Source organism: Amphiprion ocellaris, chromosome 14 (assembly GCF_022539595.1).
Source record: "Amphiprion ocellaris isolate individual 3 ecotype Okinawa chromosome 14, ASM2253959v1, whole genome shotgun sequence".
Taxonomy (NCBI): Eukaryota; Metazoa; Chordata; class Actinopteri; family Pomacentridae; genus Amphiprion; species Amphiprion ocellaris.
Window position 1 is genome coordinate 14,417,991 of NC_072779.1, and position 27,261 is coordinate 14,445,251.

The window sequence follows — 27,261 nt, forward strand, 5'->3', positions numbered from 1 at the left end:
AGATGATTAATGGAAGAAGAAGGAATACAAAAGTCCTGCTTCACCAATTTGCATGCATTTTCTGGACAATATTTTTTTTTTGCTTTTTTAAGGGGTCACAGGGCAAAAAGATGAAACCAACAGTATCCAGTGTGTTGATTTAAGCTGTTTTTTCCTGCAAAGTAATAACTTGCAAAAGAAGTGCTCAGTTCATCTGTGAAATAACTGGAGTTCAATAAAAAAGAACATCAGTGGGTTGTGAAATGTGTTGGAATATGAACGCAAAGCAGCTAAAGTGCGTCAAATTTGTTCTTGGCAAACTGGCCTTGGTTTTAAAAAAACCCAAACTTTTCCAACACTTTCCTCACCTTTGCATCTTGCATCGCAGGGACATTCTCTCAAGCATCCGGATCCATCAGAAGCTGCATGCCGAAGAGGGTTTGTTTTTGTTGCTCAGTGATGAAAAGGAAAATGTCATGATTCTTGGCCCGTGAAGCCGTGTGAAGGGTGAAAGAGCAGGTGAGTGTGTGTGTGACAGGGCTGATGCCAAAGTGATTGATAACTCCCCTCGCTGAGCTGAGCTGAGTTTCAACCTCCTCAGCTCTGTCCTGTGTGATGCCAGGTTGCCATGGCTACCCCAGCTCTTCATAGAAGAAAATAAGGGGGGGTTAAAATGTATTAGAGAAAAAAAAGGAAAGATTTCTCCTCCTTCTCCTTTATGAAACGCTCTCGTGGAGCTATCCTGGGGAGTTGAGAGGGGAGCGCTGACCTGCCTGTCGAGCAGTGAAATATTTTTAGGGAAGCAGTGACGGAAAGCAGACATTTAGCTTCAAACTCTTCTCCTGAAGCTCCCCTGCGATGTGGAAATGCGGCTGAGCTGATTACCACTGGAAACTCATTTTCATCCCTATTAGAACAACTAATTTCCATTTCCTCTACATTATCTCAGAGTGCATGCCAGAGGTGCCTTTAATTCCTACAGTGCTCTCTGCAATAATGACCTCTAGTGGCTCCTGTGAAAACAAATACAAGTGACTCACGCTGAACCTGTTTTCCAAAGACAGCTGGATGATGAAAGATGCCACACTCGTGTTTTGTCGTCGGCGATGATGCCAAGAGACAAATCTAACATGCTGCATTTACATAAACCCCGATCATCCTGCTGCAGATATCAGACTTACACTTAGAGACAGAAGTTAATCTTTTTATTTACAGAGTTGTGGTGTGAGCCAAGGCAGACAGACACAGGAGTAAACAGGATGAGATGCCTACAGGGGAGGAGAGGAGGGGGATCGGTTTCTACAACCACCCACTGAGACCCAGAGTTTCCTCTGATGAAGGCCACCTCGTGACCCAGAGTCCCCCTCATAAAAACCTGTTTTTAACACTCAGCTAAACTGCAGCGAGCTCATTTAGCGAAGAGCTTTTGATTGACACTCTTTCATTTGTCTCCTTTTCATGATTTGTGTGTCTCCAAAATGCTTAAAAGAAGTGGAAAGCTTTCTACATTTAAATAAAGCCGGTATGTGTTCTGGCACCGGGTACAGAGAACAGTCTAGCTCCAATAATGGGCGCTGATGGATGTCTGACCTACTTTGAACATTTTATGCCCTGTAAAAGCTGACCCCAGCGGGCACAGAAAGCAGCCATTAGTGCCCCTGCTGGTGGATTACCAATAATAAAAAAAAAAAAAAAAAATAGTGTTCATTTTCCCAGCACCAAATGCAAATTAAATTTTCATGAATAATTAATTGCTTGAAAATGAATGACTGTTTTGAATAGGTACCAGTATAATGTTATGGGGTGAATATAATATTACAACCTGCGATTACTTTAACAGCAGAAAGGCCTCTTTAAAGTGGCAGTTACATGCTGCTGCCATGAAAATACAATCAGTCAAAAGGTCAAAAACTGAAATAATCGGGTCTTATTCTATGTAACATCATGCACAACAGATGGGGTAGATAAAATGCTGAAATATTATATGATTTTGCAAAAGCTGCTACAAACAAAAGGGTCAGATTAGGCTGCTGGTTTTCAGCCTCTTTTATTCAGCACATAGTGAATCCATTATGCTATTAAACACTGGGTTCTAGCTCCTCTTTGTTATTTCAGTGTTCTACATTTGCTGACATGATATTCACACTGACAGACTTCTGCATAACGGTGAGTGAGGATGATGCAAACAGCTCTGGTGAGGATGGACCACAGCATTGAGGCTGCAGGCCATAAAACCGAAACACCCCTCTGAAGGATGCTCCATAGAGCCGAGGGCAGTCGCACAACCAGGTGATAAATCACCTTTTATTGCCCATTTGATCCATGAAATGCAGATTAGAGCAACCTTAACTATCTAAATGCTTCTCTCACCTGTAATTTTGCAGCACTTCTGACTGGTGCACCTGCAGCGTTGGATTGCAGGTGCCTCTGAATATTGTTTTTTTTGTCCCGTGTTGCTTCGAAACCTTGCTCATTAAAGTGCTTCTAATTGGCACTGAGCTTAATATGATCCAGCTCTGCAGAAACAATTATTATTGCGATGACATTAATGTCCGTTTCTGGCTTTTAGTGAAGACACCAGGAGCCTTCGCTGTGGTTTGAATGTGGCCAGCAGAGGGCAATAAGTTGACTTCTCTCAGTCTGAAGGCAGGTAACAGGGAGCTTTTTTCATGAATACATACTCGTTCACTTCATGCACATGTAATGAAATAAATGCATGCTTGGATGCTGAAAGACACTGATAAAAGTCCTGGATTACATTAAAATGTCACGTCTGCTTCAGGGCCAGAGTGACATTTTCATGCTGAGCAGAGCTAAATCTGTGTCATCTATCAGCTCTGTCTCTTTAATCATCATTAGCCACATAACATAATGCTCTCCTGCGGGTAAAACTCCCAAACTTCACAAGCAAAATTAAACACGTGTCAAACATCACTTCACAGACTACACAAATAGTGACTACTGATGTTGTTAGTCATACATTTACAGTAACAGATGAGACAGAAAGAGGGCGACACAATGTATTTCTGTCCATAGAGCTGATTCACAGCTTTATACGTGACCTCTCCACCAGAAAAGTCAAAATGAGTCACCAGATTGTAGAAGGAGATAGCATGACTCGCCTCGCATGAGAAGTATCCTGTCAACGCATTCCCCTACCGCTGACCTTGTTGCAAAATTCACCTGCAGTTACAACAAAAACATCCACCATCAACAGTGTGGGAGCAGCAGTTCATCAGGACTCTTATCTGCTTTGTCTTTGGCTTCGGATGCTGAAAGTGAGAAGCAGTTCAACAGAGCAGAAGAATAACTGGCAATATGGCACATTCTGAACCCCGCATCTGTTTTACCTCCAGATAATCTTCTACTTTATTCATACCAACATTAAAATATGTGTGGAGAGACACTCCGTCCGCCTGCGAGGTGTTGTCCAGCTTTAGGAATGAAAAAAAAGTTGGACTTTTCCACTGCAGATCTCAGGAGAGTCATCTGGAGCACGAAATATGCAGATAAAAATCTGCATCAGCAGATGATGAATCCGTGTCCTGTGTGCCAGACGTCCAGATATTAAGTGCCATTATTCATTTATTTATTCAGTCATTGGGTCACATTTTTTTCAATCACAAAATTTCACCAATAAATTTATCTTCAAACGCATTTTCCATGTGCAGGAATTTTAATTTAAATCCAGTGATAATCTTCTAGAAAAGCACAAGTACATAGAAGCAAAGACCAGCTGTTAGAGTATGAAAGCAGCTGAATTTTACTATTTCCAGCATAGAAAGTGATAACTTTAGACTGAGCAACTTCAACGTATTAATTTATTTTTTCACAAATTCTAAACTTATATGCTTAATATAAAATAAAATAAAAAACAGCATTGTCAAGTTGCTTTTAATTCAAGAATCACTTTTGTAGTCTCAGCTATGGAGGTCTGCAGCACTACAACATGTTATTTTCACAATCAAGGCTGTAAAAGTTGAGAGATGCCCACATATTTCTTCTATTGATGCACATCACGTCACACAAGTTTTTACATGACACAAAAAGGGCAACAAAAGGCCGCACAAGAAGACATAAATCACAGGACTGTGGGTGCAAGTCCTTGCTTGTGTTTTCAGTCTCCGTGTGCTGTTGTTTATGCTCCAGAGCTATTTTGTTAGGGTTTGGCGGTAGAACTGTTTGGTTAGGTTCAGGAAAAGATGACGGCTTTGGGTTAAAATACAGCCAAGTCAATGTTAAACACTAAGCTCTGGGTGTTTTCTACATTACCAAGTAGACAAATCCAGCTCTAACCAAGAATGCTCCCTATAAAATGTCACCATCTCACAGTTTTACAGCCTTATTTGTGAAAAATAATACAATTTTAATCAATGTGGCTTTTACATTTTTTTTTGTTTTGTGAGACTGAGCTGAAAGTCAAGTCAGAAAAGGAAGTTGCTCAGATTTGATTGGATAAATTCTTACACTAATATGTCATTTTTTGCTACTAAGGATAAGACATCCACCATGAATGAAGTCAATCCACCCTTCATCCTATCAGGTGATGTTCTGTCTGTGGTGTGATCCAAAACAAACAAACAAACAACAACACAAGCAACAGAGAAATCCACAAATTCTGTCTGAATTCTGTCTGATTTTGTGAGCAGAGCAAGTTTGTGGCCCAGAAAAACCTCAAATACCTTCATAAAATTTCAAAAATTAGAATTCACATCACATAAATTCATCTGATTTCCATATTAACTCATTTCAATGCTGCAAATTTAATGGGATTTAAATGTAATTCTTCATTTGTGGTTAAAGCTCTAGCCGCTTTTGGATTCATATTATTATGGACGTTCTGTACTTTCAGCAGATTATGAGCCTGTTAAAGAGGAACTGACAGCTTTTGCAGAGTCTACTCTAAATTTTCTTTCCCATCATGTAACTTTTATGTCTTATATTGACGTTCAGGATTTCTAGGCTTTTCATTCTTATCATCAAAGAGCTCAGAAGCTTTTTAACTCTCAGGGCAGCTGCTGATGTGATGTACACGTGTTCCTCTTTTAGCTGTATGACTGGACGATGACTGTGCTCATAGGGAACCTTTTTAACATTTCACAATCTAGATTTCTACAGCATTCTAACACATTCAGAGTCTCTAAAATAGTTTAATTCAAAAGGGACAATAACACACACACACTTTTGTTGTTCTGTCCTGTTGCCGTCACAACACAACATGGCTCACTGCCTTGCAATATTCTGCATTTTCTCAAGGCACAAAGTGTCTTGATCTGTTTAAAACAGACCGCATGATTGTTGTTTTTGCATTTCATCTCATACTGGCTCGATCACGTAAAGACTTCCCTCCCAGTTTGAGAGAGGCCGACTGTGACTGTGTCGTAAAAGCAGCATCTTGAGGCCATTTCAGCCACTGAAATGAACAGTGTGTTGTGTCTCCAAATTACAGATGTTAGATGGCTTCCACACAGCTCTGTTCCATGTAAGTTGTGCAGCGCAGTTGGAAAAAGAAAGACGCCAGGAGCAGTGGAACAAGTCGCTGACAGCAGCCGGAGCAGAAAGGAATTATAACATGGCTGCGAGACATGCAGATGGAGGCTTGAACATGAGATAAACTGGGAGGATTAAAATATTGGACTTTCTTCTCTTTCTCATCATGGCAAAACAAGCCCGGAGCTCCTCACCAGCCCAACGCTGCATGACTGGAAGTCTCAGCTGGAATGAGAAGGGCCTCATAAACTCCATATCCGCTGAAAAGGCTATTGTATGACAGCTGGAAAAACAGCAGTGAGCGCTGGTGCTCACCCAGTGCACTGACAAGACTTCCCACTATAAGACGGATGGAAAAACACACCCAGAGAAGAGCTGCTACAAAAAAAAAACGACACACGGGCTGAAGTCATGAGTGCAGAAACAACTCTGGCAATATTTTAATTCAGTTTAAAAGCCACATTTTTAAACAAACTTACACAGTAGCATCAGTTTGAACAACAGCGGTTCAGGGAAACTTGTCAAAGTATCAAAAGTCTAAGGCCACAAACCAAAGGCCGTTCATAAATACAGTACATAATACAGCAAATCCCAAAGAATCCATTCACACTTTCAATTAAATACAAACATACAGTATGTTTTGATGTCAACAACTGCTATCAAAACCTGAATAAATTCTACTTTTATATACTACACTGGCATTTGACCCTTTGTGCTCATCTTCTCACCTCCTGCCACATTATTTTGTGGCAGGTTTTGTGTCTATCGAGAGTTTATTGTAAATTTTATTGTATTTACTACTATTAAAACTTTATGATTTTGAAATAAATCTCTAATTTTACCCTTCTACAAGCAGCTGCACACCATGTTAAGCAGCTGCGAGCAGAGAAAACCAGCTGGGATGTTACTTCAAATCCTGACAATGCATTTCTCAGAGCTGTCCATCACAAAGCTAATTTCCCGACATGCAAGAATGACCAAACTCACTTTATCTTTCTTGAAACGTTCTTGTTTGTCTTCTGGGATGAATTTTCAAAAAGCACTGCTGGAGAATGCTATGAATAATTTTGTGCAGCTGATTTTCAAATCACAGCTGTGGGAACTTCCTTTAACACACCAGGGGGGTTTCAAAATGAAGCCCCGGACTCCACCAGTTAGATATGTTTACGAAAGATGATGAACCCTGTTTCCTTCAGTTTTAAGATAACCTCTTGGTGCAGAAAAACCTCAGATGCTATAATGCAGTCACAGCTAATTAACCGCAGTAACGCTGAAGAGTCCACTTGGACGGAGTCTTATCTGGCTGAGCGTCCGGCCTCGCAGTCTTTTCTGTTCACTGTGTCTCGGGCGTGTTGTGCATAGAGATGCTGGCCTCCTGTTTCTGCTGCCTCTTGTGCCTCCACAGCAGGACGGCCAGCAGTAGGAGCAGCAGGAGGCCCAGAGCTCCTCCGATGAGGCCTGCTTTCAGAGCCAGGCTGTTATCTGTGGGCCGGTACATCATGCAGGACGCAGGACTGTCTCCAGCATCATTCACTGCGATCACACAAACTTCTGCAATGTTGTCGATGTCGCCCAGACTGCCGCTTCTCTGCTCCGTCCCAAACGTCTTCCTGTCTCGCCCTCCCACCGTCACAACATACTCCGTGACATATGAGTAAGGTGCACACCAGCGAAGAACGACCTCTGTTCCGTTCCAAGACACCGATGTTAGGCTGGGCACCTCTGGAGGAGCGTTATTTAAAGTGAAACCTGGACACAAGCAGCTGGTGGCAGCTACCATCTCTGGACAGGGGGTCTGGTTTTCAGAGCAGGGGTTGTAGTCGCACCGCTGGAAGCTCCCCCCATCTGGAGACCCTATGTTGGGTAAAATGGTGGTGACCGTCTCGTCATAGTCTTTGTAATCCTCTGGGTAAAGCACATGGGCCTCGGACGAAACCTCACGTGGTCTGAAAGGTCTCGTGGGATGAATCCCTGGGAGTTCGGATGTCGTAGGCAGGGGACAGTATCCTCTGATGAAAACCAGGCACATGAGCACAAAGGGAAAAGGAAGGTCCCTCATGGCAGCCATCATGCTGGAGATCATAAAAAATACATTTCCATCAGTGGACAAGAATTTTACATAGAAATGAACAGAATCAGCCCCTTGGGTTTCCAGTTATGTGTGTATTGAATGAGCCAGTTTCTTTTGGTCTTGTATGAAAGCTCCTGAATGAGGACATTCTGTTATTTCTCCCCTGATTCTGCATCTTTTAGAGATTACGCGACTGCAGAAAGAAAAGCTGAGTTGAATTAAACAAATAGTTTAAATGTGGGCCTAGTTTCACTTGGAGGGTGAAAAATTCTCCTGCAGTTATAGACATAAACTTATTTTAAACAGCCGAACACTTTGGAGTAAACAAATGACAAAATGTGGACACTTTAGTAAGCTGAAATGTATCTTTCTGTATTGTGTTAGGCAGTGATTTATAGTCTTGTATAAATAACTGCTTGGAATGATCCTCATTTGTTAAGATTTGGAGGCACTTAACTCCAATTCAGCATTCCAGACGGTATTGCTCAACAGGTCCAAGTGCTTACACACCCATGAAACAGCACAGCACTGTCAGCTGGATCTAGTTACCGGAAAGCTGCATGTGCAATTTCAACAAGAATCCAGAGAAACATACCTAAAATCTGTGGTGAACCCACATGGAGGAATAACAGTGAGCCATTCATAACTCCCCTAAGATAAGATTCCATTTAAATGCATTGGAATCAAAACAGGAGCTCCTACTGAATACTAACTCTTTGACTTCTTTGTTTTTCTCACAGCTATTCACTCGCATAAAGACTGAAACTGTGCAGAATATTAGAAGATATGAACTTACCTGTTGCTTGCAAAGTTTGTAGTCTTAATCAAAATGCGTCCTTCTCCTCGTCTCTCCTCCACTTACTCCCTCTCTTGCTGTCTCCCCCTTTATATGACTCCCTTCTGCCCAACAATCACCTCCTTCTTTCTGCCCTCCCACAATCCCCCCTTCTCCCTTCTTCCTGACCCTCCTGCACCAGCTCCACCTCCCTCCTTGCTAAACGGTTTAGTCTCTGTGAATGAGTGACGGTGCTATTAGTGGTATTACTCCAGTCTGCTATTAGTTACATCACTGCTACTTGATTCTGATGAAGTGAACCGCATGAATTCTTGTTGCATTCTTCTGCAGATTATTCAGAGCGTGTCTGACTTGTTAATGAGCACTTGTTTCCCTTTTAAGGGATGATGGAAATTAAGTAAATTTGGGAGTTCTCTACATCAGGGCTTTGATTCACTGCAATTTGTCATCCCTGACGTGTTCCAGACATCTTCACCCATCTTCTCATCCACCGTAACCTCTTACCTAAATAAAGTCTATGACTGAAGTCGAAACTCTGAAGCTGTTGTGCAGCTGTTCACCAGAAAGCCAGAAATGGGCCTGACTAGACTTCTTCCGGTAAACGTTTCAAATGTGCAAAATTCCCAAGCTAAACTGAAATTCACATCAGTAATAAAATGGTGTGATGGCAGTTAAATGGAAGGAACAGGGAAGAAGAGAACTGGACAAGATGTTCTGTTGAAGTGACACGTGGAAAAGCAACTTTTGTGTGACAGCTGAGGCTCTAAATCCAGCTGTTCACTCACATCTCTGCTCTGCTTTGTAGCTTAGTGTGCAGAAAATGGTGACCACAGATAGCTGGTGCTGTCCTGTATCTGAAGAATACTGATGAAGCGAGTTCAGTTACCTCTGACTGAGCAACAACAGCTCCATCTAATCTAACTTAAAGATGAAAAATCAAGTTTTTTTTTTACCTCATTACCATGGCCTTATGGTGTTTTTTTTTTTTGTTTGTTTGTTTTAACGTGCTTTCAGTGACGACAGTTTCCAAAACACAGGTTCAGAGTTCTAAGGATCAAATCTAAGGGACTATTCCTCTTGATTATTCCTTCTCTGAATCAGTTTTGTGGTTCTAACATGTACTCCAATATTTCAGATTGCCATTGTGTGAAGTAGTTTTATTGTGTTTAAACAGAGTCATAGGTAAGCTTGTGTGCTCATGCTGTAGCCAGTGGGGATCAGTGGATGAGACAGAAGTAGGGACTTAAACAGAGTAGAGTTACCTACTGATCAGCCACGACATGAAATCCACCTCCATAATATTGTGTAGATCCGCCTTATGCCCAATATCTGTAACTGGTTGGGCCACAAACGTGGGACCTCTGGGGGGCTGTCTTGTGGTTTCTGGCCCTTAAACATAGGTAATAGATCCTTTGAGATCTGTGTGGGAACTGGTGAATTTCAAGGCTTGGTCATCATCTTTGGGCTCTTGGTTGTGTTCCTCAAGCCATTCCTGAGCAGTTTCTGCTGTGTGAAGGAGCATGAGGTCCTGCTGGGAAAGATGGTTGACACTGAAAAAGGCAGTTGCCACGTGGGAGTGTGCTCGGCCTGCAAAAATGTTGAGGTGGGCGGTACGTGTCAGTGTGACATCTACATGAATGCCAGGATCCAAGGTTCGCCAGAACATGATGATCACAGTTATACACCTCACCTGCCAGTGGCTTTAATGTTGTGGCTGATCAATGTTCTTCTGAATAAATACAGACCATTTTTTAGGGTTTAATCAATAACTGGAGAGAGACATTAACTAATTGTTGCAAAAGAATGAAAAATACAGTGTGTTGTGCCTTTATTACATTTAAATGAGCAGGAACCAATACGTTATCAAAAGTAGTATCGGGAATATCTAACTTACTGAAAAATGATCAGATGTTTTTATTTTTTATATATCAGTATGTTTGCCAGTTTCTTTCTCTCTCCTGTATGTGCATCTCTCTGTGGGTGAGCGAATGTGTTTTGAATGTAAGTACATACAGGAGAGAGTGTGGGTGTCTAACTGCGACAGAGATGCATATATTTGCATCCAGGCTGTGTGTGAGTAATGCTATGTTTATATACTGTATAATGCGGGTTGTGTTTATGTATTATATCTGAATCTAATACTGCTAAACAAACATCTGTTTGCCTTATTTCATAATAACTCGATTCATGTTTGTTTCAGCTCTTGCAGGGCAGAATCAGATTTTATTTATTCACAAAAACGCCCATGAAAGTACCGAAAACGCAAACTTTGTAATTTAGGAGGATCAAACATGGTGTCACGGGAAATATGAGCAGTTGACAGAGAGAGGTGAAGTCACATAAGAAGTATTTCTCTGGAAGTGACACAAATTCAAGCAGATGGTAGCTGTTAGGTGGGTTGTTGCATAATCCCACAACGTACTGCCCCTGGTTGCCACAGACCACGTCAGTTTTTCCCCAGCTACTGAGGCTGGTTGGGCTGTTTTCCTCATCAGAAATGACTCCATCAGGAATTAATTATTTTTATTTATGATATGGAAGTAGCCCAGATTAACACTACAAAGTCTTATTATAGCAGAACCACAGGACTTCCAGAAGAATCAACATGTTTGACGTGTGCTGTAAGCTATAATCATGCCAGTTTACTGGCTGTTGGTGGAATTATTCTGCCATTTTTTTTCACATATTGTGGTCATGTAAATGATTGTTGTGATTTTTTGTTGGCCTACAGGGGAATACAGCAATAACTTGAGGTGCCAGCATTGGCTCTCTGTCTCACTGAATGGGCCAGAGATGATCATTTTAAACTTGAAAATATTCTAATAACTTCAGTAAAAAAATACAACTGGACTTCTCTTCTTGGCTCTTGAACTATCATCTAACATCTATGACCTGGAGAATCTACACGGACGTCTTTAAAACATTCATCTAAAGCATACTTTTAAATACAAGCAAGGATGAGGCAGTTTCAAATGTAATGAAATCATCAGAAAGCCCTCATTCGACAGCGATGATTCACCTCATCTTTGTAAACCAACAACAGCAACACAGCAATAAAAAAAACATCTTTGCTCAAGTGCTCAGTGTTTTCATGTTCATAGGGAAATGATTAATGCAGCGGTTCTTATCTGACCTCAGTGTTTAGGCATCTACAGAGCATCAATAATGGCTGCAAAATAATTAGAAGCAGCACAGGATAAAATGGAGAATGAGGCAGTATTATTACATATCTGGGTGTAGCTATAACTGAGGGACGTTAATTAGTTTTCATGATGGATTGCACTGACATTGAGTGTCTGCAGAGTATTCCAAGTTCATGACATGTTTGGCCCAACTTGAGCAACCCACAGAGTTTTGCATTTAAAGTGCAGCCTGCAGCAGACTGAGGATGTGACTTGAACAGTGGTTTTCTCCACAAAGCCTGTGTGACCTAAAGGTCAATGACCAGGCACTTGGCACTATAAACCCCGGAAGCTTCACTGTAAACCACTTTTCTCCTCAAATGGCTGCGGCACTGCTGCAATTAGCGGAGCAGTCTTCACCCTCAGACTTGACCTTCAGGTTCACAATTTCTTTAGAACGCTTCAAGAAACAAACCACCAGGTGAACTCAAACCTTGTGTTAACATTAAAGATAGATGTGATGGTTTTCAATTCGAAATGAAATAATGTTAGCATACCACAAAACAAAATGAGGAATAATCCTGACACAAGTTTATGAAATTCGTTTGACCCATTATACACATTTTCTTTTTAATTTTTAAGGTTTCCTTTTGTTTGAGGCTGTTGAAGTGTGTTCATATGTTGTCCTGGATGTTTTTTTTTGCGCTTTTTTCAACTGGCAGGATTCAATGTCAGAAAAATATTAATATATATGATACTAATATTTTAAATGAATTTCTCTATTTAAGCCTATTGTATCCTCCAGAGAACAAATATTAAACTTGTCCATAAAGAGAAGGAGAGACCGAGTTTTGATCCCCTGGCCATCAGACTGTACAACTCATCACTGAGTGGTCGGTTATGTTATGTTATTTTATGTTGTTGTATGCAAGCTGCTGAACACCTGAATTTCTCTCAGGATTAATGAAGTATCTATCTATCTATCTATCTATCTATCTATCTATCTATCTATCTATCTATCTATCTATCTATCTATCTGTCTGTCTGTCTAAATAGTCGTAATTCAGAATAGACGGTTTTAGATGGAGAGGAGAAAAAATGTGCTAAAGTGGTGATATTTCTTTAAATATTTAAAAAAAATATAAGAACAAAAGATGTAATCAAAACAAAATATTTTTTTAAAAAAAACGAATGGTAGTATTTCCTTGTAGTTGAAGTGAAGCTGCCTTCAAGTCAAAACTCAGGGGAAAAAATATCCTTGGTTAAAAGCTGCTTTACTGACGTCATTGGTGTGCGACAGGCCTCTGCGTACAGTAAAGTGCAGTTCTGCAGCCGGATGCTGGAGATGGGTGAGTCGCTACTGAGGGCCCAGCTACCAAAGTCTTTGAACAATAACTTACTGACTTGATTGCCGCTGTTAAAGTCCTTCAGCTCGTTTCCTCCCCCCCTGAGCGACAGAGTGTGATAGAAAACGTCTCCGACCGACGGGCATTGTTAGCTTAAAAGATAACGAGCTAATGTTGACGAGCGGGTTCAGGCCCAGCCAGGAGTTCACAACATTGTTTTTGTCTGCAGCGCCACTTAGGCAGCTAATAAAGCAGATGCAATTAGTGAAACTCACTGCTCTCACACACTACAGCACCTAGACCCTCACATTCAGCCCAGTTCTTTAGAATTGTGGACAGTTTTCCGCAGCACCACCAATTGTTAGCTTAGCGTGTAAACGTTAGCTAACTGGTTTACAGCTAGCTGACTGCATTTAAATAATGACTTCCAGGAGGACAGGCTATGCTGGTAGCATGGATTCCTCTCCGTCAAATAGCGGCAGCGGCTCGGTCCATAGTGGAAACCGTAAACAAAGTATAATCAACATTCCCGACAGGACCGGAGCAGAGTCCTGTTACGATCGCAAAGCAGACAAGGGAGGATACGGAGCCTCGCAGGGCAACATGACTGTCACGTCCCTGAAATCACGGCTCGCTCCGACCATCCAGACTGCCATGTCCGCTGCAGTGGACACGCTGCTCGGCGAAGTGGTGCTTGTTCTCAATGAGACCCAGCAGGAGCTTTTGCACAAGGAGCAGGAGAATGAAAGACTCAAAGTGCGTCTGGAGGTGTCAGAGAGGGAGCTGAAGACTCTGCAGGAGTGTCTGTGTAGCGCTCAGAAGCTCATAGATCAGCTGCAGATCTCATACACGGGCCCTCAGAGTATTGGCCAGTCAGTTTTTGCCCCTTCACTGTCCTCAATGGCTTCGATGACCTCAGGCTTGGAACGGGACCACCAGAACCCCAGAAATGTGAACGGGGCAGGTGTAGACTTGGGTCTTGGTGGCTCTGTGGAGGAATCGCTTCACGGGTTTGAACCAAGAGACGACTACAAAATGTGCCAGCTTTCAATCCAGCCAGATGGTTCTGTGACAAACCACGCTATGGACTTTCCATCCAATGCGTCTCATTTGTGCTCTGATTCCAGCAGACCAGGTAAATATCCATTGTGTGTATAGTCTGTGTTTGTTTTGCAAAAGCTTGCAATTCACTGAATAGATTAACATGTTTTACTGTGTCATTCTATGTTAACCATCTCTGCATGTTTCATTTTGTCTTTAGATGACAGACAGTCTGAAGGACCAAGTGGAGTGTCCCGATTTGAGATTAAAGAGGAGCAGGGACCGGCGTCAGGCTCTGGGCAGCAAAGCAGGAAGGATTCTGGGTTGCGTAATGACAACAGAGCTGATGATGGAGACCTTGGCTTCAGTCAAGTTGGAGGAGAAGGAGGTTCCCAACGTTCGTTTACTCACCCACTGCGTCACCAAAGACCCAATGCTTTGCAGCAGAGTGGACTCGATGGACAGAAATTGCTGGCAAGGACTCCTGGAGCAGGGAGAGGAGACAGTGTTTCACCAGGCAGAGCAGAGGACTCGGCAGGACCTTCGGCCCCTGACACAGTAGTGGAGCCCTCTGGAGATCGTCCTCACCACTGCTTGGAGTGCGGAAAGACCTTCCGTCTGATCTCCAGCCTGAAGAAGCACATCCGCATCCACACCGGAGAGAAGCCGTACCCGTGTGGAGTCTGTGGCCGTCGCTTCCGCGAGTCTGGTGCGCTTAAAACTCACCTGCGTATACACACAGGCGAGAAGCCGTACTCTTGCTCTGAGTGTGGAAACTGCTTCCGCCACTTGGACGGTTTGCGCAAACACCGGCGCACGCACACGGGAGAGAAACCCTACGTGTGCGCCATCTGTGGGAAGCGACTGAGCCGCCTGCAGCACCTCAAACACCACCAGCTCATCCACACTGGAGAGAGACCATGCTGCTGCCCCTTCTGCAACCGCAGCTTCAAAGAGCCCGCGGCGCTGCGGAAACACGTCCGTACGCACCGGGAGGAGGGCGGTCACATGGGAATCGGTGCCAGTGATGACACGGACCCAGACGCCATGGATGACATTAATAACCTCCATCCTGCAGCGCCGTCTCCTCAGATGAGGTTTGGGGAGTGGGGAGCTGAGGAGGATGACAGCTCAGTTGTGGACTGTGTGTAGAGGATGATTGAAGAAGTGTTGACTGCTGGTGTTTTTTTTACCACAAAACATACTCGGGGTGAAAAACATGGAACCAGGTGTTTGTGTAGTTTGTCAACATGATGGCTGATTGTTCCATGCTGTTAGCATGAAGAACCAGGCTACTTATAACACTAGCCTTGAAGCTTAGTTTTTATCTGACATTGTCATGTTTTACATTCTTAGCTGTAAAAAAACATTTTCTAAATATCCACTGTACATTCTTCAACAGCAGGTGTTTCTTAGCTGAGTTGTTCAAGCAGCAGCAGTAGTGTAGAGTTTCTTCTTGGCATGTTAAGGTGCCGGTTTGCCACCTTTCTGGTAATAATTTAGGAAACTAATGGCGAAAGTAGTAAAAAATTTCTTGAACGTACCGTCAAACATCAGCTGACTCACAGCTTGTTTACACTTTGATTTTAGTCAGGACGAAACTGTTATGATTCTGGCCGTGAGTTTTAAAAAGCTTACAGTGAACAGAAATAGCGGCTCATGCTTCATGTAGGTGACAAACCATATACAATGTGTAAATGGGTGTATTTGACCAAACCAAATTGATCTTGATAGGTGATCATAGGTGTATACTAGGGATGCATGATATAGGATGTTTGCTGATATTTTTCAACTAATTTTGGCCGATTGCAGATATGTTCACATGTTTTTTCCAACTAATGTTGGGAAACATCAGCACCCTCCTGTAGGGCAATTAACCTGTTATTATGCTTATTTTGATAGCCTTCTGTCATGTGCAGACATAGAATACAATGTTTTTCCTTTTTTTCAACAGACAAAATAAGAACATTACTTCAGCTTACATGTAAAACATGCCATGCATTTTATTATGTAACCTTTTTTAAAAAAAACTATACATTTTTAGCTTGACAGGTGTGATCTGTCTGTCAGTATTGACTGTGGGTCTGTGCTGATACTTCCTTTTAGAGCCTTAATTGGCTGATGTAGATGACATACTGATATCATCATGCATCCCTAATACATGCCATTGGTGCGCTGACTGACACAATAATTTCCAACCACATCTATGAAACTGACTGAGAATATATTGTGGGCATTCTCCTTTTTCTTAGCATATTATACATTTTAAAGACCTACTCTGGTGAAAATAAGGTTTTTTTAGCTTGTTTACATGCCCGTACGGTGCATGTAATAAGAATTCAAAGCCATGTGGGAGAATTTTCACCTGATTTTTTGAGGTTAATTCACCAAAGGGGGACTTTAGAAAAATGCATCACTTTCTCTTTACTTTCATGCATCTTTTAAGATTAGGAAACTAAAATGTGTAAGCTCTGGTGATTTTAGAGATGACTTCTGTCTCCTATCATGGCATCAATATTTTAATCTCCCACATCTGCTCACTATGCTTCACTATGTATTCATGCAGACCGAACATTACAGTGGTCAGTTCATCTTGTTCTTATCTTGAGCCAGTATGGAGGTGATGCAGCACTGATTTCTTTGACTGATAATTAACTGGTTTCTCACAGTGATCGGGTCCTCTGTGGGTGTATGCATCACCTTTGAAGCATTTGAAGGATATATATTAAAATGTAATGTATTATGATTTTAGTTACGTTTACACTGTAGTTGTTTGTGTCTCCATGAAGCATGAGCCAGTCCCTTTTGCTCCTGCTCTGCTCTGCATTATCTCCTCTTTCCACTCTGCAGAGCCCTCATCAGTCTGTGTGACTGATGACTGTAACATTATCGAGCTGCAGTTATCTGAGTCGGGGATATCCTGGTGCGAAGATATCAGTACATGCATTTATTTGTTTAACCAAAACATAGAGGATTATTTGAAAACACGGTCAGCTGCCATCATCAGCATGTGCCCAGATCAAGAGCTTAAACAATTGTTTTGTTGTTTCTCCAAGTCTGATTATCATCTCTCTTGGACCACATCTTGGCATTCCGTTTTGTTTTTTTTTTCAAGCTGCTACTGTATGTCTAGAAAGCCTTTCCCTTTCTGGACTTGTATTAATGTTACCAGCCAGTTACTAGCAAACAGACTCTGGTGCTTGCATGTGCATATCTGTTCCTCCGCTGGCAGCAGTGCCGGCGGCTGTTTCTGTATATAAGAATGTAGTTTTAGTTATTTGGCTCAATAAGGGTTAACATTTGTGGAAAAGTTCCTGTGCAACAATGACTTTTTAAAAGAAAAACATGCTTGGAAAACATCAGTATGCTAACATACAGTGTAAATATATGTAACGTAATTACAATTCTTGCTGATGCTCTGACGTGCGACGCCGCTGATGCATCAGGTTTAACAGCGGAGCATTACTCTTCTTGGCCTTTTGAGCTTAGCTGTCTTTGTCATTTGACATGTAATACTACTATAACGGTCTCCATGTAACTATGCTCTGTACATTTACAAGTGTGAGTCATTTTAAAAGACACTAAAGGTGGTAGATATCTGTCACTGTGCATATCCACGATAATTCATTTTGTCAGGTTAGTCTGTGCCCCAGATAATCATATTTATTGTTTTTTGTATTTCAAACATGGGGGGCCTTTGCATGTGGATTTAAACTGAAATGGCATTAGTCCTTAAGACGTCGGTGTTAAATGTGAGATGAATTACTTTTTTATGCTTCTGTGTTCAAAATATATTCGGCCACATCACACTCACCTGTTACCCACTGTAAATGTTACTATATTAAAGGGCCACGTTTCTACTTCTTTTCTTTCTGTCTTTATTTGACATAGAAAATGAATGGTCTGAACCTCGGGTGGTTTACTCATTTTTACTCACTATGGGCCTATTTTTCACTGCAATCCAAAGTCCAGCACCTCTGTGGAAACAGCACAACCATTATTAGAAGTACAGAGAACTCAAGAATGTTTTCTGTGCAGGTATGAAGATAAAAATCATAAAAACTGACAAATTCCAGTTCAATTTCTTTGATTATCAACATATACAACCTTGATTAAATGCAAAGTGTTACCAACACTGGAGAAAATGGTGACTCTTCATACTGTAGATAATTTACTATTTACATTATTGATTTATTTTAAGGCATATTTCCTATGTGATATGTGTAAACACAGCCTACATTTCAGCCCAGTTTAGTTGAAAACTCCATGAAGTTTCATGACATGACTGTTGGTTGTAGCTCAGTAACTAATGGCTTCATGGTTGCACCAAGGACTGCAATTTCTTTTGTGTTTTTACAGTAACTAGTTAATAAAAATGGGAAATTTTAAATGATGATTTAAAATAATGTGATTTTGATGAAATATCCCAGTTTTACGCTTAGATTTGAATCATTTTCCCAACAGAGTGGCATGTCACACATGACTACCATAGTTACATTGGAAGGTTGAAAATCCAACCATTTGCTCTGTTTTTCCAGTTTCTGGCTCTGATAAATTGGGTAATTTTGGTGATTTTCAACCACCCTGGAGGGTTGTGAGTTGGTAGTGGAATTATGTTTGCTTTAAGCCACATGATTATTACTGACTGCATAGACATTAAAGCTAAAATAAGCCTACATTTAAGTACTCTATCAACTGCTTCTGCAGTGTGCTAATTCACTCAAAATTAAAGCTGTCATCCTGTCTGTTTCATTTTATTGTGTCATGGCAGGAAAACCGCATTAACCCTGGAGGAGAGTTTCCACACCAACTGAAACGTTGCCAGACAGATTGCGTAGGTGTTGTGGTCACACCCAAACTCACATCCCAAATAGCAGCTTGCTCTTCTCTCCATGCTGAGTAATGATGATCACGTTCACACACACAAACTGCTGTTTAAGGTGGCCTTTGGTATCATTAAAGGAGCTTAATGCAACTGAAAAACAGGCAAACGTATGATGGCATTTCATTCATAATACCAGAAAACATCTCTGTAATATGCTGCCAATACTTAAAATGGTCTAGTTTCCTTTTAATTCCCAAAAGTACCTAAACTTTAAAGTTATCTTCTAAGATGTTAAAGACACTGCAGAATAAAAGACATCCTGCTCATATTCCTTTCAGAAAGGTTAGACTGATCCAGGTTCACATGAAGGTGGTTTTGTGCAGCTTAATGAAAATTATTCAAGATATAATAAAGCAGGGGTGTCAAACTCATTTTAGTTCAGGGGCCACATTCAGCCCAATTTGATCTCAAGTGGACCGAACCAGTTAAATCACAGCATTTTTTCCTTTGTTTTTGTGCAAAAATGTTCACATTTAAGGAATTATCCTTGTACAAAATATTATGAACAACCTGAAATTTCTTAAGAAAAATAAATTAAATTTCAACAACATTATGCCTCAGTTTATCATTTACACATTATAACCTAGATCTACAAAACACAAAACATTTAGTCACAGGTATCGGGAACTGAATGATATAGTATTTTACTTTATGATCAAAATGACAAAAGTCAGACAAAAAAAGACAACAAAAGCAAGACAAAATATTACAAAAATGAGACATAAAATGACAAAAAAAATGAGACGAATCAAAACAAAAAGATCAAAAATTTGACAAAAAAGTTACAAAGCGACAAAAAAATAGATGACAAAAATGAGACAACAAATTGTGTAAATGACACAAGACAAAAAAGGACAAAAGTGAGAAACAAAATGCCAAAAAAATAGACAAAAAACACAAGCAAGACAAAAAAACACAAAGCGACAAAAACAATGCTCAAAACAATGAATAAAGCAAAACACATATTGAAAAATGACAAAAATAACACAAAAAACAAGCGAGACAAAAAGGCAACACAAAACGACAAAAGCGAGCCAAACGACAAGTCAGACAAAAAATGACAAAATGTTACAAAAATGACACACAAAATGACTGTAAATAACCTAGTACATTTCTTTATTTGCTAAAGATAACTGCTGTATTTTATTTTGGCGTTTTACCTTTATTTATAATGAGTCAAATGTAACTTCCAGTTGACGCTTTATTTTGAAAAGATTACTTCCTGTTGCAACTGAACGCGAATTAGCTTATAGGCAATACAAAGACGGAGAAGGATATAGGACACGGAGAGAAATCAGCACATAAATATGTATTTTGGACTTAGCAGCTCCTTTGAAAGAGGTACAAGGTATGTTTGTGTGTAAAGAAGAGCAATTCTGAATGTTTCATGGAACCGAATATGTACATGTGTCGAATTTTATAGCTAAAGCTAAGGTTTGTCTAAGTTGTTGATGGTTGTAAGAGTATAGCGTTTAGCTTACACATTGTTTTGTGTGTTCTCTAGCTCTTACGGTGAAAGCTCTCTGCCTTGTGTCTTCTCACTTTACAAAGTTGGCCCGCTGGCCAGATTGGACCCTCTGGCAGGCCGACTTTGGCCCGCGGGCCGCATGTTTGACACCCTAAGCATCTCTTCAGTGCTCCAGCAGTGATAACTAGTGGTCCCTCCCACAGCATATTTTCATGAAATTCATAAAGATGTGTTTAGGATTGTCAAAATAATGTTTGATATGTCGTGTAAACATAATGATCCGTTCACAGTGAGCCAGATACACCTGTGAAGTCACATCTACGAGATAGTGGTACTACTGATAGCTCTGATTAATACACTGTGGCACGTGTTCCTGTTTTCTCAAGTAATTAGTTATGTGACATCCTCATTACAAATATTAAATGCAATGTGTTACCTTAGTGATTAAATGCTCACAGTTTTAAATGTTTTTGGTTTTGTCATAAACAAACAGAATTTCCAATAGCGGACACATTTGAATTACAACTTGCTGCTGTACTGGATGAAAAGTTCCAGGATCACCAAAGTTGTCAGAGTTCCTCCTCAGGAAGTTGTGACCAAATGTAACAAATTTAAAGTCAATCCCACCGTTACTTATTGAGACATTTTTCTTGAGGTGACAAATGTTCACCTTGTGGTGGCAGTAGAGGATCAGTGAAGTCATGAGGAGTCACCCTTCTGGAGACCATGAATGTACAAAAAACACCCATGAGTTACTGATCTACTATTGCTTTCATACTATGGAAAGAACGTGGCATGCAGCTGATCTTCTTGCAAATGCAAATCATCTCAGTATTGATTGTGGGCTTGAGCAAGGAAAGAAAATCCTCAGTGGTCCATCTCATGTTCTGTACCGTGAGTACGAGCTGCCATTATCGATTAAAAACTCCCTTTCGCCTGTATCAGTTGGACGATTGAGCCGTAGCATGAAAAAAACAGATTACAGAGGTTATGCTGCAGGATGAAAACCACAAACTAATTGGTGCCTGAGGCTGAACATTTTTATGCTGATCTATCTATCTATCTATCTATCTATCTATCTATCTATCTATCTATCTATCTATCTATCTATCTATCTATCTATCTATCTATCTATCTATCTATCTATCTATCTATCTATCTATCTATCTATCTATCTATCTATCTATCTATCTATCTATCTATCTATCTATCCTTGTGGAATTGTCTTTACTGCCAGTCCTCATTTAACCTCCCTGTTGTGTAGAGTCTTTTAATCCAACATGCCCTTTTCCCCTTTGGATTACTTTGCTCTGACCGCTGGCCCACTGGTCCATCAGAGGCTGCCATACATCCATAAGGCTGTAATCACTTCTCTTGAATTTGGCTCTGAGCCTCTGCTTTTGGGAAAAGCTACATAAAAGTCCCCATGGAGTTACATTAGGAGGGTTTTCAGGAATCCAATTAAACAATGTGCCTTTTCCATGGTTTAAGCTTTAGTTTTTCTAATATTTTTCATTCCCTCTGCACTTAAATTCACTGCTGAGTGTTATTAACTTTGTTTCTTCCCTCTGCTCTAGTCTGTGTTTGTCCTCTCTGCTGGTATTTCTGGATCTGTGGTTACTGGCATCACCAACCTGTCCAGCGCTTATTGTTCTCTTGTTTATTGTCTCTGTTTTCCTTTTTTTATCTCCTCTTCACCCTCACCCCAACTGCTCAGTCAAAAGAGTTGCATTTACTGGGTTTCTCAGTATAATTTTGGAGGATCTTAGCCTTATTATTTAAATTAGTCAGGTAAATCCTTAACTGTAATGTAGTTTCGCTATTGGAATGCAGTCTGGGTTGATGCCTGTTGTTAAAAATGTGATGTTTAAATAACAATTATATGACTCCTATGGTAATGATTCCAACATATGAAGCTGCCTAACATGCAGTGTGAAAAAATAAGTATTTTTTTGAAACAGCTTTCTTACCGTTTTTTATTTATTTATTTTTAACCAATTTTACAGATTTTCCCTTTTCTATTAAATTGCAGATGACTACTAAAATTGGAGGAAAACTGAATTTATTTAATTAGTTAAATGTAAAAAACAAAAAACAAAAAAACAAAAACAGGCCAATACTGTACAAAATATCCACATTAAAAACCTGTATTTTTATGAATGGTAATTTGTTCTTTTACAACACTTCACCCTAAAATTACACTTTTTAAAGCTGTATTTAATTTAGCAAAAATATAATTATTTTACAGATATTTTCTGTCATTTGAAAGAGAAATTCTGTTTATAAAAGAATCAAAAATAATGATCTTAACTGTTATTTTCCAGATTGCTACAGTTTTGTCAAATCTTAGATAAGAACAAGTAAAATCACCAAAAAACTGTATTAATTTAAATGTTAACTGTTAAAAAAGAAAAACAAAACAGACCAAAACTGTACATAAGGTTCACATAGAAAAATCTGTGTTTATACAAAAAGTAATTTGTTCTCTTACAATGTGTGACTCTGTGAATTGCACTGCTTGTGTTTAAATCGGGTAAATTTCACAATTTCACTGGTAGTTGCTGTTATTTTCATTACATTTTACATTATTCCACCTGCTATTAACATGATTGTTTTTAACCTTTTTTTTCCAGATTTAAATTTTTTAAAAAATTTGTTTTACAGTGTGTTGATAGTTTGACTGAATTAGCATGTTGTTGTTAAACTTAGTCAACAGTTGGCCTCAGTGGGTATAATAGTATAATACTGTCAGGGGCCATTCTGCTGGATTCTAAATACTTTTATTTTTACTTGTGACCCCTTTAGAACATTTTCCGTGAGTCAAGTACACTTTTGATTGCAAGAGTTTCATTTGCGCATTGTTACTTACTCAAGCAGACGATCTAACCACCATCTCCAGATAAACAGAGCTGTTTTTATCTTTAGGTTGTGTAATACGGCTGTTTATTTGTCTTTTCTGTTTGTCCTTATTGTCTGGTGCAGTGAGTAACACTGAGGTTTCAGTTTTCAGAAGGGAAGTAATTATATTGTACTAACAATAATAGTCAGGCTTGGTTTTTGCGTGACCTACGATGTATTTACACTCAGTGTGTGTGTGTGTGTGTGTGTGTGTGTGTGTCTCTTGGCAGCCAATGATGCAGTGATGGCGAGCAGCAGCAGCAGCAGCAGCAGTAGAGAGAAATGTGAGAGCAGCCTGTGAACTCTCTGTCGGCCCATGCAGTCATTTCCTCAGTGACTCAAAGTAAACACTCTCACTTTTTGCAAAGGAAGTGACTCAACTCTCTCTCCCTCTCTCTTCCTTTCTCTTTGTCTTTTTCACCCCTTTGCCCATGTGACCCGAACACTGACCGGCTCTCGTGATCCTTACAGTCACGTCTACCTTCACTTTTTTATTTCTTACATGTGATTAATCGGGACGCTGACTTTGTAACCAGGCGAGACTCACAGCCCAGTGATTCGTTTCGGCTCTGGAGACTGTGTTGTCACATTTACTGTCTGACTTTGGCTATTATTTGGCTGAATGCATCGATGGCAAAGATGGAATTTGCTGTAGCTGTTGGAGAAAATACAGCAGCCGACAATGCAGGCAGAACAGATGCTTGTACTTGTTTGAGTGAATTTAATTTAGTTAACCCTCGTGTCGTCCTGCGGGTCAAATTGACCTGTTTTAAAGTTTGAAAATGGAAAAAAATATATTTTCACAGTGAAAACTTCCACATTTTAACATTTTTGAGAAATTTTTGAACATTTTGGTGGAAAAAAATAAGTGTTAAAAAAAAAATGTTTCTTTAAGAACATTTGGGGAAAAAAATCAACCAAAATCCAGCGAAATGCGCTGGATTTTGGTTGATTTTTTTCCCAAATGTTCTTAAAGAAAATATTAGAACTTTTACTGATATATATGGAATCACTTTAGATATTTGTAGGATTTTTTTGGAAGATTTTTATTCATTTTTTGAAAATATTTGCAATTTTTATTTATTTTTATTATGTTTATTTCTTGCCAAATTTGGGGATTTTTAAAAAAAATAAAACTCTTAAGGGAAACTTTTAAGGAATTTTATTCCTGAAGATTTTGCAAATTTTTATAAATTTGGGGAATTTTTTGCTGAATTTTTTTGCAGACAAGGGAATAAGGTTTTTTGGTGCCATAAATGAGGACAACAGGAGGGTTAAACTTTATGTCATTATATTTTTAATGTATTTACAATGACACTATGCTGCCACATAGGAGAATTTGTTTGTACCCTTTGCTCCATGAAGTGTATCTGACAGTTCAAGCTGCCCGCTACTCAGGACAATAAGAGTTTGCATACAAAAATACAAAACAGAGTTTATAATAATGCAACATTTCTCCAGCAACTCATCTCTGTGTATCAAAGTTGCATATTTAGAAAATAATCCCTTCTTGCCTTCAAATGGCTTAGATGTAGCTCTAGATTGCTACTTTCTCTAGAATGTGTAGATCTATAGTGCCTATAAAAAGTAATCACTCTTGAAGTGTTCCCCTTTTCATTGCCTTTCAGCATTGAAAGGTGGCCAGTTTGTTTTGCCATTTTAGGCAACAATCATTTACATCACTTGTTTTACATGATATATTTTTCATTATTTGACATTATTTGCTTTCACTTTGACATGAAAGAGTCTTTTTCGGCGAAATTCCTGTCAAAAAAACGCAAAATAAAAAGTTGAAAAGCAATAAAAAGAGAAAACTTTTTATTGCACTCTCTCTAAACCCACCCCTCTCAGCTCGCTGCAGCTTGAACACACCAGCTCACCTACAATCCAGCTCTAATTCCGTAACACTCCTCTATGCTACAAGATGGCAAGTTGTAACTGTTGTGGAAATTTCCTGAAAAGTAAATTCACAAAGAGCAAGCGTCCATCAGAGCTATTTATTGCAATAAACCCATATGTATGCTATATATGTATACTGGACTCATGTCTGTCAAGGCAAGGTTAAAGTATATAAAATGACAGTCAGTCTTACAGGGAAGTTTGTCTCTTGTTGACTCCCAGGAGACAGAATACGACGTGGGGGTTAGTCATTAGAGAGGCCACAGTTCATATATGAAATATGCAAAAGAATAACATACGTCATGTCAGCAACAATATACAATAAAACCAGTCAGACTTTCTGTCACAGTAACTTTGAGCTAATTAAACTATATATATTCGAGCTAGAAACTAACTGTAAAGAAGAGTGAAGTTGAATGTTCCTTATGTTTGTTCAATATGAGACCCTGGAAGTATGAGTCTGTGTTGTTGACATTATCATCGGTATTGAGCTGTGTCTCCTATCATATACAGAAACACCATTTGGACATGTTAACAAGGTAAAAAAAAAAAACACAAAACTTTATTGTCATTGAAGGAATCTTTTACTTTATTTTAATACATTATGAATGTAGGGTTAGCAGCTTGTGGTGCATCTTTGGAGGTTAACATCACCTGTAGCAAGAAAACATTTCTTAGGTTTTATTCACACCAAATGAAATTAAGGCTTTTGCTGTGTTACTTTTTCATTTAGATTTTACTGGACACAGCTTAATGTTTACATGTTAAAGTTTTCATTATTTTTCTACTGCATTTATGTGACTTTTTCTGACAGATAAGGCAATTTAAATTTGCTGCACGGTGGATCGGTGGTTAGCACTGTTGCCTCACAGATAGAAGATCCTTGGTTCGCTTCCCCGTCTTCCTGGGATCTTTCTGAATGGAGTTTGCATGTTCTCCCTGTGCATGTGTGGGTTTCCTCCAGGTACTCCGGCTTCCTTCCACAGTCCAAAAACATGCTGAGGTTAAATGGTAACTCTAAATTGTCTGTAGGTGTGAATGCGAGTGTGATAGTTTGTCTCTGATAGACTGGTGACCTGTCCAGGGTGTCTCCTCCCTTCACCCCAAGTCAGCTGGGATAGACTCCAGCCCCTTGCAACCCTAATGAGGATTATGTGGTGTGCAGATGAATGGATGGATGGATGTTTTGGTTTGACTCTCCAGGTTGTTAGTGACTGAAATTTGTGTTTCTGATTTGTGAGATCACAAACTGAGCTCACAATACAACACGTAGTACACAATAAAACAGCTCACACATCTGTAAATTCTTGGTGCACACATTTCCACTTGTCCACTCATATTCTGAGAAAAAATATTCAGCTATCAGAAGACAAGGATTCTGCTTCTGCTGACCTCAGACTGACCCTGAAGGCCCACACACCCTCCAAACAGTACTGCAAGGAATCTGTTCCCATCACCTGCACAAATGGTTGGAAGACTAATTTACTAAGTTAGATGAACTATTTAAGTTGCAGACATTATTTTGATAGATTAGGTTGAAACATTAATGTTAGTAATTGCAATTTTGTGGATAATTTAAACTCAAATTTCTGCATTTAAAACTAAATAAAAATTTAGATAACTTAATGAAATTGGCTTAACTTGATTTTCCTTCACCTCAAGATAATTTCAAGTCCCCTCCTCTATCTCAACGTGCTTAAACACTTTCAGACGGAAATTAAAAATCCCTTTGATTATAAAGGTAAAGCTAATTCACCTGACAGAGTAGTTTGTTGGGTGAACTTCATTTCTTTAGAAGTTTTCACAACTCAAAAAAAATGATGCTTACTTTCTTGTGTTCAGTGAGTCCGTAATATCTTCACATTTGAAGTGTCTGAAACATTAAGACTGTTTTATTGGTATCTTAGAGTCGCTGCAGGTTGAACAAGAGTATTTTACTAAGCAGGGCTATCTAATGCTGGTCTCAGTTACCTCAGGATGGAGAGGTTGTTGATTTACCAGTATCATTTTGGGAACTAAACAAACACAAATGTGTATGAAGTAATGTATTACCTGTCAGTATGTTTTATTCGGAGTGACACTCACAGCTGTGTAGCGGTGATTTGCAGAGCAGAGCAGAGGAGGGGTGTCAGGAGAAAGAACCAACAAGGAAACCACTCTGAGCTTTGCTCCTGCACCGCCTGGCTGGCCTGCAGCCAGCTTTCTCCAGAGAGGGTTGGCTCACCCCTTCTCCTCTCCTCCTCCCTGCTTTCTCTCTCTCCAAACC

General features: G+C 39.9%; 2 protein-coding genes across 2 annotated transcripts; one reads left to right on the top strand and one right to left on the bottom strand.

The window, feature by feature from the left end:
• Window positions 1-5,873: 5,873 nt before the first annotated feature.
• LOC111580637 (LRRN4 C-terminal-like protein) lies at window positions 5,874-8,479 on the bottom strand. Its single transcript, XM_023288477.3, has 2 exons — window positions 8,337-8,479; window positions 5,874-7,541 (listed from the first exon to the last, which is right to left on the bottom strand). Exon 2 carries the CDS (start codon window positions 7,538-7,540, stop codon window positions 6,803-6,805), a length of 738 nt encoding a protein of 245 aa, XP_023144245.2. The 5' UTR covers window position 7,541; window positions 8,337-8,479; the 3' UTR covers window positions 5,874-6,802.
• A 4,282-nt stretch (window positions 8,480-12,761) lies between these two features.
• si:ch1073-224n8.1 (zinc finger protein 879) lies at window positions 12,762-17,705 on the top strand. Its single transcript, XM_023288478.3, has 2 exons — window positions 12,762-13,939; window positions 14,066-17,705. The coding sequence occupies exons 1-2, from the start codon at window positions 13,225-13,227 to the stop codon at window positions 14,995-14,997; spliced, it is 1,647 nt and encodes a 548-aa protein (XP_023144246.1). The 5' UTR covers window positions 12,762-13,224; the 3' UTR covers window positions 14,998-17,705.
• The last annotated feature ends 9,556 nt before the right edge of the window (window positions 17,706-27,261 follow it).

Excerpts from the sequence above, each read along its gene's own strand:
- si:ch1073-224n8.1 (XM_023288478.3), top strand. The coding sequence starts at position 13,225 with ATGACTTCCAGGAGGACAGGCTATGCTGGTAGCATGGATTCCTCTCCG. Across the intron at positions 13,940-14,065 it reads CTCTGATTCCAGCAGACCAG|ATGACAGACAGTCTGAAGGA; the intron begins GTAAATATCCAT and ends TTTTGTCTTTAG.
- LOC111580637 (XM_023288477.3), bottom strand. The coding sequence starts at position 7,540 with ATGATGGCTGCCATGAGGGACCTTCCTTTTCCCTTTGTGCTCATGTGC.